This window comes from Carcharhinus amblyrhynchos, chromosome 8 (genome assembly GCF_965287045.1).
Source record: "Carcharhinus amblyrhynchos chromosome 8, sCarAmb.v2.hapA, whole genome shotgun sequence".
NCBI lineage: Eukaryota > Metazoa > Chordata > Chondrichthyes > Carcharhiniformes > Carcharhinidae > Carcharhinus > Carcharhinus amblyrhynchos.
In genome coordinates this window covers 127,271,331-127,281,147 of record NC_137331.1, presented here as the reverse complement: position 1 = coordinate 127,281,147, position 9,817 = coordinate 127,271,331, and the positions used below count along the sequence as shown (strand labels likewise).

Sequence of the window (9,817 nt, the reverse complement as noted above, 5' to 3'; positions counted from 1 at the left end):
ACCCCCCTCCCTCTCCCTCCCTCCTCCCTCTCCTTTCCTGCCTTCCCTCCCTCTCCTCCGTCTCCCCCTCCCTCCCCCCCCTCCCTCTCCCCCCTCCCTCCCCCCTCCCTCCCCCCTCCCTCCCTCCCTCCCTCTCTCTCTCCCTCCTCCCTCCCTCCTCCCTCCATCTCCTCCCTCCCTCCATCCTCTCCCCTCCCTCCCTCCCTCCATCTCCCCCTCCCTCCCTCCCTCCATCTCCCCCTCCCTCCCTCCTCTCCCCCTCCCTCCCTCCCTCTCTCCCTCCCTCTCTCTGTCCCTCCCTCGGTCACTGTGGTGAATTCTGTCACAGTCCCAGGGGTTGGGTCATTGCTGAGGGAGTGACTCCCACACAGCAGAGCCGGGGTGGGGGGGGGGTGGAGGGGGGGAGCGGGAATGTGGTTTGATCTGATGGATGAATGGAAATGGGAACAGCCTCTCCCCCTCCCCCACCCCCTCCCCTCCCTCCCTCCCTCCCCTCCCCCTCAGTGTTTATCAGGCGGCTGCAGTTAGAGCATCAGCTCAGAGTCTCCGGGAGTGAGTGAGGGAGGCAGTGAGTGAGGGAGGGAGGCAGTGAGTGAGGGAGAGGGGCAGGTTCCCTGTCCCACACCTCCTGCTCGGAGATGCAGCGGCCGAATGGACAGGGGACTGCCTTTTCCATCGATTCCCTGATCGGATCGCCCCAGCCCCGCTCGGGACACCTCCTGTACACCGGTTACCCCATGTTCATGCCTTACCGGCCGGTGGTGATCCCACAGGCTCTGCCCCACACCCCCTGCAGTCCGGGATCCCCCCCTCACCCCCTTAGCCTCCTTCGCCAGCCGCCTGACCAACACTTTCTGTGCCAGTCTGGGTCAGGGGGTGCCCTCCATGGTGGCACTGACCACAGCTTTACCCAGCTTCAGCGACTCTGCGGAAACTTACTGTCCCGGGCAGGAGCTGCCCGTGTCCCGCTCCAATCCCGAAAACAATTCCCGGAGGCAGGAAAACTCCGAGCCGGAGGATGTGGGAATCCCGGACAAAGGCAACGAGCTTCTCCCTCTGAGCGACAACTATCCCAGTCTGACAGGTGAGGAGCCGGGAAAAAAAACTGGGGAGAAAAGCGGAAAAATTCGGGAGAAATGCGGGAAATTTTCAGGGAAAAAAATCCGGAAATTTTTTTTCCAGGGAAAATGCGAGAAATTTTCAGACAAAATTTCAGGGAAAATCCTGCAAATTTGCGAGGAGAATTTGGGGGAATTTCAGGGAAATTGAATTTTGGAATTGGGTGGATCGGGAGCAATGCTGGGATTTAGGATGAAGTCTCTGGGATGCGGGAGCTCCGGCTGGGAACTTTTCCCAAGTTTCTGCTTTTATTGAACTGGTTTCTTGGCTTCAGCCGGAATCGAACAGATTCGATTCTAATCGATTCCTGATGCGGGCTTTCGATTTTAAACTGGGGACAATTTCCTCTTCCTCATCCCGCCCGCATCTGGGATCAAAACCGCTTTTCCCGGGAAAGGAACCGAGCTCCGGCTGCCCGGAGAGACTGAAACTCGGCTGGAGCCGGCGGATCCTCCCCGCTCCCAACCCCGGAGAGAGGGAGAGAGAGAGAGAGAAGGGGGGGGGAGCCGCTGGCAACCTGCACCCCCCCACCCCCAAATCCCAGCTACACATTCCCAACAAGAAAGGGATTGAATTGAACTGGGGTTCAGGTCAGTCTGTAATCCCATTCCCATTCCCAAAGACATTCCCATTTCCCCAGGTTTTTATTAATTCCAGAAATCGACATTTATCAATTCGCCGCTTTTTTAAAAAATGTAAATTTCGTTGGAAAAAAAATTGGGAAAAGTGAGAATCGAATCCGATCCAAAAGGAATTTGAGATTTTGACCCTGATGAAAAATTCCCGTTTTAAACAAATTAATCCCGGGTTTGGAGCGGGAATTATTTGTCTGAATGTGAGTGGGATTCACTGAGACTGGGAAAGGGTTTGGGACAGGAAATGGAGTAGAGTTTTTGGGACAGGGAATGGGGTAGTGTTTTTGGGACAGGAAATGGGGTAGGGTTTTTGGGACAGGAAATGGGGTAGGGTTTTTGGGACAGGGAATGGGGTAGTGTTTTTGGGACAGGGAGCGGGGTAGAGTTTTTGGGACAGGGAATGGGGTAGGGTTTTTGGGACAGGGAATGGGGTAGAGTTTTTGGGACAGGGAGTGGGGTAGTGTTTTTGGGACAGGGAATGGGGTAGGGTTTTGGGACAGGGAATGGGGTAGAGTGTTTGGGACAGGGAATGGGGTAGAGTTTTTGGGACAGGGAATGGGGTAGGGTTTTTGGGACAGGGAATGGGGTAGAGTGTTTGGGACAGGGAATGGGGTAGAGTTTTTGGGACAGGGAATGGGGTAGAGTTTTGGGGACAGGGAATGGGGTAGGGTTTTTGGGACAGGGAATGGGGTAGAGTTTTGGGGACAGGGAATGGGGTAGAGTTTTTGGGACAGGGAATGGGGTAGGGTTTTTGGGACAGGGATTGGGGTAGGGTTTTTGGGACAGGGATTGGGGTAGGATTTTTGGGACAGGGAATGGGGTAGAGTTTTTGGGACAGGGAATGGGGTAGGGTTTTTGGGACAGGGATTGGGGTAGGGTTTTTGGGACAGGGATTGGGGTAGGATTTTTGGGACAGGGAATGTCCTGATGTTCTGGTTTTTTTCCCTGCAGTCGATGGGAAATTCTTCAGTTCAGACGATGAGAAAGTGGATTTGAGAAGCTGTGAGAATGTTAGCAGCGGGAGGGAGGAGGAAAGCTCGGCGGAAAGTGAATCCGAGTGTCTTTCCGACAACAACAATTCCTTAAATCCCAAAGGGAAGAAAACCGGATCGGTCCCGCAGGAGCCGCTGGCCGCCGCCGGGAATCCCACCGGGAAAAGCCGGCGGCGCCGAACCGCCTTCACCAGTGAACAGCTGCTGGAATTGGAGAAGGAATTTCATTGTAAGAAATATTTATCCCTGACTGAGAGATCCCAGATCGCACACGCTCTCAAACTCAGCGAAGTCCAGGTGAAAATCTGGTTCCAGAATCGCCGAGCCAAATGGAAAAGAATCAAAGCGGGAAATGTTAACAACCGCTCCGGGGAACCCGTCCGTAATCCCAAGATTGTGGTCCCAATCCCGGTCCATGTCAACAGGTTCGCCGTCAGGAGCCAACACCAACAACTGGACCAGAGTCCCAGAGCCTGATCCAGACTCCCAGAGCCCGATCCCAGCTCCCGGAGCAGGATCCTGACTCCCAGAGCCTGATCCCAGCTCCCAGACCAGGATCCTGACTCCCAGAGCCTGATTCTGGTTCCCAGACCCCGATCCCGGCTCCCAGACCAGGATCCCGACTCCCAGAGCCTAATCCTGGTTCCCAGAGTCTGATCCCGGCTCCCAGACCAGGATCCTGACTCTCAGAGCCTAATCCCGGTTCCCAGAGCCTAATCCCGGCTCCCAGACCAGGATCCCGGCTCCCAGAGCCCGATCCCGGCTCCCAGAGTCTGATCCCGCTCCCACAGTCCAATCCTGACTCCCAGAGTCCGATCCGACACCCCAAGTTTGATTCTTGATCCCAAAGTCTGATCCTGGCTCCCACAGTCCGATCCCAGCTCCCATACCAGGATCCCGGCTCCCAGAGTCTGATCCCAGCACCCAGACCACAGACAAAGGAAAAGCACAAGAATAATCCCCAAATCAGCAAAAAAATCCCCCTGGAACCTCACCCCCCCCCCCACCCCCCCCAATGACACAAAACTCTTCCCAAAGACTGGGAATGGAACGGAAGAAAACATTCCCAGACAGCTGGAAAACACTAGGATACTCAGAGAGGTTGGAAAATACACAGTCCAATCCCAATCCTGCTTTGCGTCAGCTTCAGAATTTCATCCTGGACTTCCCTTTGGGATTTGGGAAACTTTCCGAAACTCACAGGTGGCCAGTTGGCCCTTTGCACCCTTACTAGCCCTTTCCCCAGACTCTGCCCATTCCTCCCTTTTCAAAATTCCCATCGAAAGTTCTCCTCCGACCTGCCTGCGGAATTCCTGTGGTTTCTCCCGGCGCCGCTCATCCCGATTCTCCCGAAATCCCTCCGGGAACAAAAACTTTCTGCTTATTTATTCCCAGAACTTTCTGCAAGAACTTGTCCGGAGTTGGGCGGAAGCTGGGAGAAGGGAGTCTCACACCCCCAACACCCCCCCCCCCACCCCCTGGGAAAGCAGGACCCTCAGGGAGGGAGGGACCCTCGCCAGGAGAGAAGGGCCCCCGGGGAGAGAAGGGACCCCCCCCCGGGGAGAGAAGGGACACCCCCTCCCCCGGGGAGAGAAGGTACACCCCCTCCCCCGGGGAGAGAAGGGACACCCCCCCCACCCCGGAGAGAGAGAGAGGGACCCCCCCCCCAGGGAGAGAGAGGGGCCCCCCAGGAGAGAGCGACCCCCCGGGGAGAGAGTGTCCCCTGGGGAGAGGGGGACCTGGGGAGAGAGGGACCCCCAGGGAGAGAGGGGACACGGGGAGAGAGGGACCCCCGGGAGAGAGGGACCCTGGGGAGAGACCCCCGGGGAGAGAGGGACCCCTGGGGAGAGAGGGACCCCCGGGAGAGAGGGGACACGGGGAGAGAGGGACCCCCCAGGAGAGAGGGGACACGGGGAGAGAGGGACCCCTGGGAGAGAGGGACCCCTGGGAGAGAGGGACCCCCAGGAGAGAGGGACCCCCGGGAGAGAGGGGACACGGGGAGAGAGGGACCCCCGGGAGAGAGGGACCCCCGGGAGAGAGGGACCCCCGGGAGAGAGGGGACACGGGGAGAGAGGGACCCCCAGGAGAGAGGGACCCCCGGGAGAGAGGGACCCCCAGGAGAGAGGGACCCCTGGGAGAGAGGGGACATGCGGAGAGAGGGACCCCTGGGGAGAGAGGGGACACGGGGAGAGAGGGACCCCCGGGAGAGAGGGGACACGGGGAGAGAGGGGACACGGGGAGAGAGGGACCCCCCCAGGAGAGAGGGACCCCCGGGGAGAGAGGGGACACGGGGAGAGAGGGACCCCCGGGAGAGAGGGACCCCTGGGGAGAGAGGGGGACCCCCGGGAGAGAGGGGACCCTCAGGGAGAGAGGGACCCCCGGGAGAGAGGGACCCCCGGGAGAGAGGGGGACCCCCGGGAGAGAGGGGGACCCCCGGGAGAGAGGGACCCCCGGGAGAGAGGGACCCCCTGGGAGAGAGGGACTCTGGGGAGGAGGAGGTCAGCAGGCTGGACACTGGCTGCAAGTTGGGGGTCTCCTGTCCCTGCCCCCCGGGGGGGGGGGGGTGTTGGGGGGGGGTGCAGAGACCCTGAATTTATTTATTGAACCCCCCCGGCCGGGGCTGCAGGCTGGGGGAGGAATCTGTAAATAGTAGCCCCCCCTCCTCGGTGTAATATCTGTACATTCTCGTGACTTCAATAAATTAATATTTTCTATGAATGTTGAAAATTGTCGCCTGTTTCCGGGAAAAGAATAACTGCAAAAATCAAACTGGGAATAAACCATTGGACAGAAACACGGGCCACTCACCGAATACTGCCCCACTTAAACTAGCCCAAATATCAGCGATGGGCGGAATGGCCGCAATCGCGCTGCATCCGATAGAGAGACAGAGAGAGACAGACAGAGAGAGAGAGTCAGAGGGACAGACCGAGGGAAAGAGAGGGAGATAGAGAGAGGGACAGACTGAGGGACAGAGGGACAGACTGAGGGACAGAGAGAGGGACAGACTGAGGGACAGACTGGGTGGATTAAGGAGAGCGGTCCGTGGACAGAGCGCAGGGACAGAGACTGAGGAAACCGGTGAGAAAACCGCAAACAAACCGAGACTGGAATCTAGCAACTAAAACCCAGAGTGAAACATTGCGAGAGGGGAAGGCAAAAAGACTGAGGAGTGGGGAAAATATCCCGATAAAACAGCAGCAAAATCGGAAGAGAGGTGAAATAAACCCGTTTTCCCCAATGATTTGAATTCCTCTCAGCGCCGGCCCCGAGTAAAGACCCTTCACTCTCCCTCTTCATTCACTCTCTTACAGGATGGGGGCATCGCTGGCCAGACTGGCATTTATTGCCCATCCCAAACTGCCCTTCAGAAGCTGCAGACCTTCAGGTGGTAGGTACACCCACCGTGCTGTTAGGGAAGGACTTCAGTATAAATCATTCTTAATGAAATTAAATTCTTCCTGTTCCAAATTTCCATCAGCTGTGATTCTCTTACCTGGCTGTGTACCTCACTGTATATCTGTGTACCTCACTGTATATCTGTGTACCTCACTGTATATCTGTGTACCTCACTGTGTACCTCACTGTATACTTCACCCTATATCTGTGTACCTCACTGTATATCTGTATACCTCACTGTATACTTCACCCTATATCTGCGTACCTCACTGTATATCTGTGTACCTCACTGTATACTTCACCCTATATCTGTGTACCTCGCTGTATACTTCACCCTATATCTGTGTACCTCACTGTATATCTGTGTACCTCACTGTATACTTCACCCTATATCTGTGTACCTCACTGTATATCTGTGTACCTCACTGTATACTTCACCCTATATCTGTGTACCTCACCCTATATCTGTGTACCTCACCGTATATCTGTGTTCCTCACCATATATCTGTGTACCTTACTGTACACTCCACCCTATATCTGTGTACCTCACTGTACACTTCACCCTATATCTGTGTACCTCACTGTACACTTCACCCTATATCTGTGTACCTCACTGCATATCTATGTACTTCACTGTATACTTCACCCTATATCTGTGTACCTCACTGTACACTTCACCCTATATCTGTGTACCTCACTGTACCCTTCACCCTATATCTGTGTACCTCACTGTACCCTTCACCTTATATCTGTGTACCTCACTGTACCCTTCACCCTATATCTGAGTACCTCACTGTACCCTTCACCCTATACCTGTGTACCTCACTGTACCCTTCACCCTATATCTGTGTACCTCACTGTGTGGTAAATGATGTGTTGGCCTTCATAGCGAGAGGATTTGAGTATAGGGAAGGGATGTTTTGCTGCAATTGTACAGGGTGTTGGTGAGGCCACACCTGGAGTATTGTGTGCAGTTTTGGTTTCCTTATCTGAGGAAGGATGTCCTTGCTACAGAGAGAGCACAGCGAAGGTTTACCAGGCTGATTCCTGGGATGGCAGGTCTGTCATATGAGGAGAGACTAAATTGGTTAGGATTGTATTCACTGGAGTTTAGAAGAGTGAGAGGGGATCTCACAGAAACCTCAAAAGTTCCAACAATGTCTGACAGGGTGGATTCAGAAAGAATGTTCCCCATGGTGGGGGGAGTCCAGAACTAGGGATCATAGTTTGAGGGTGAGGGGTAAACCTTTTAGAACTGAGCAGAAATTTCTATGTTTCTATGATGTGACTGCAGTTGTCTCTGTGAATCTGTGTAATTCATCATGTACTGGTTCAGTTAGCTGGATGGCTGGTTTGTGATGCAGAGTAATGCCAACAGTGTGAATATAATTCTCGTTTCAGCTGCAGTTATTCATGAACCTTGCCCCTTGCCCGAGGTGTGGTAATCCTCAGGTTAAATCACCACAAATTTATTTGGGACTATGGCTACTTCAGCTCCTGTGTACCCATGTTCCTCACTGTGTTCCTGTGTTGCTAAAATGTTCCCGTGTTCCTGACCATGTACCCATGTTCCTCACGGTGTTCCTGAGTTCCTCATCATGTTCCTCACCCTGCACCCGTGTTCCCCATCATGTTCCTGTGTTCCTCACCATATGCCTGTGCTCCTCACCATGTTCCTGTGTTCCTCACCGTGTTCCTGTGTTCCTCACTGTGTCCCTGTGTTCCCCACCGTGTTCCTGTGTTCTTCACCGTGTCCCTGTGTTCTTCACTGTGTACCCATGTTCCTAACTGTGTACCTGTGTTCCCCACTGTGTTCCTGTGTTCCTCACCATGTTCCTGTGTTCCTCACCGTGTACCCATGTTCCTAACTGTGTACCTGTGTTCCCCACTGTGTTCCTGACTGTGTCCTTGTGTTCCTCACCATGTCCCTGTGTTCCTCACCGTGTCCCTGCGTTCCTCACCGTGTACCCATGTTCCTAATCGTGTATCTGTGCTCCTCACCGTGTACCTGTGTTCCTCAGAGTCAGCATGGATTTACGAAGGGGAAATCATGCTTAACAAATCTGTTGGAATTCTTTGAAGGTGTAACTCTCAGAGTTGACAAGGGGGAACCAGTCGATGTGGTATATTTGGACTTTCAGAAAGTGTTTGGCAAAGTCCTGCACAAGAGATTATCGTGTCAGATTAAAGCATGTGGCATTGGAAGAAGTATATTGAGATGGATAGAAAACTGGTTGGCAGAGAGGAAACAAGGAGAAGGAATTAATGGGTGTTTTTCAAATTGGTCGGCAGTAACTAGTGGGGGTGCCACAGGGATTGGTGCTGGGACCCCAGCTATTCACAATATATATTAATGATTTGGATGAGGAAACAAAATGTAACATCTCAAAGTTTGCGGATGATACCAAGTTGGGTGGGAGGGTGAACTGTGACAAGGATGCAGAGATCCTTCAGAATGATCTGGACAGGGTGAGTGGGTTAATCAATGGCAGATGCAGGATAATTTGCATAAATGTGAGGTTATTCACTTTGGAAACAAAAACAAGAAGACAGATTACTACCTGAGCGGCTGTAAATTGGGAGAGGGGAGTGTGCAGAGGGACCTGGGTGTCCTTGTGCACCAGTCACTGAAGGTAAGCATGCAGGTGCAGCAGGCGGTAAAGCAGGTAAATGGAATGTTGGCCTGCATTGCGAGAGGTTTCGAGTACAGGAGCAGGGATGTGTTGTTATAATTATACAGGGGCCTTGGTGAGGCCACACCTAGAGTATTGTGTGCAGTTTTGAAATCATATCATAGATCCCCACAGTGCAGAAAGAGGCTCTTCAGCCCATCGAGTCTGCACCAAACACAATCCCACCCAGGCCCTACCCCCATATCCGTACATATTATACCCACTAATCCCTCTAACCTAAGCATCCCTGGACACTACGGGGCAATTTCTTAGCATGGCCAATCAACCTAACCCACACATCTTTAGACAATGGGAGGAAACCGGAGCACCCGGAGGAAACCCACGCAGACACGGGGAGAATGTGCAAACTCCACACAGACAGTGACCCAAGCTGGGAATCGAACCCAGGACCCTGGAGCTGTGAAGCAGCAGTGCTAACCCACTGTGCTACCATGCTGGTCTCCTTTTCTGAGGAAGGATGTTCTCGCTCTCGAGGGAGTGCAGTGAAGGTTTACCAGGCTGATTCCGGGGATGGAGGGACTGATGTATGAGGAGACATTGACCAGGTTAGGATTGTTTTCACTGGAATTCAGACGAATGAGGGGGAGATCTCATAGAGACTTATAAAATTCTAACAGGATTAGACAGGGTAGATGCAGGGAGGATGTTCCCGATGGTGGGGGGAGTCCAGATCCAGGGGGTCACAGTCTGAGGATTGAGGGTAGACCATTTAGGAAGGAGATGAGGAGACATTTCTTCACCCAGTGAGTGGTGAGCCTGTGGAATTCATTCCCACAGGAAGTAGTTGATGCCAAAACATTGAATGTATTCAAGAGGTGGCTGGATATCGCACTGGGGGGTGAATGGGATCAAAGGTTATGGGGGGAAAGCAGGATTAGGCTATTGAGTTGGATGATCAGCCATGATCGTAATGAATGGCAGAGCAGGCTCGAGGGGCCGAATGGTCTCCTCCCGCTCGAATCTTCTATGTTTCTGTTTC

The 9,817-nt window shown here is 53.7% G+C and overlaps 1 protein-coding gene across 1 annotated transcript; it reads left to right on the top strand.

Annotated features, from left to right (window-relative positions):
- The first annotated feature begins 638 nt into the window (after positions 1–638).
- On the top strand, positions 639–3,223 carry gbx1 (gastrulation brain homeobox 1). The gene is given in 3 exon segments (XM_080193559.1): positions 639–802; positions 804–1,084; positions 2,706–3,223. Coding segments are annotated over 3 exon segments (963 nt in total).
- Positions 3,224–9,817: the final 6,594 nt, after the last annotated feature.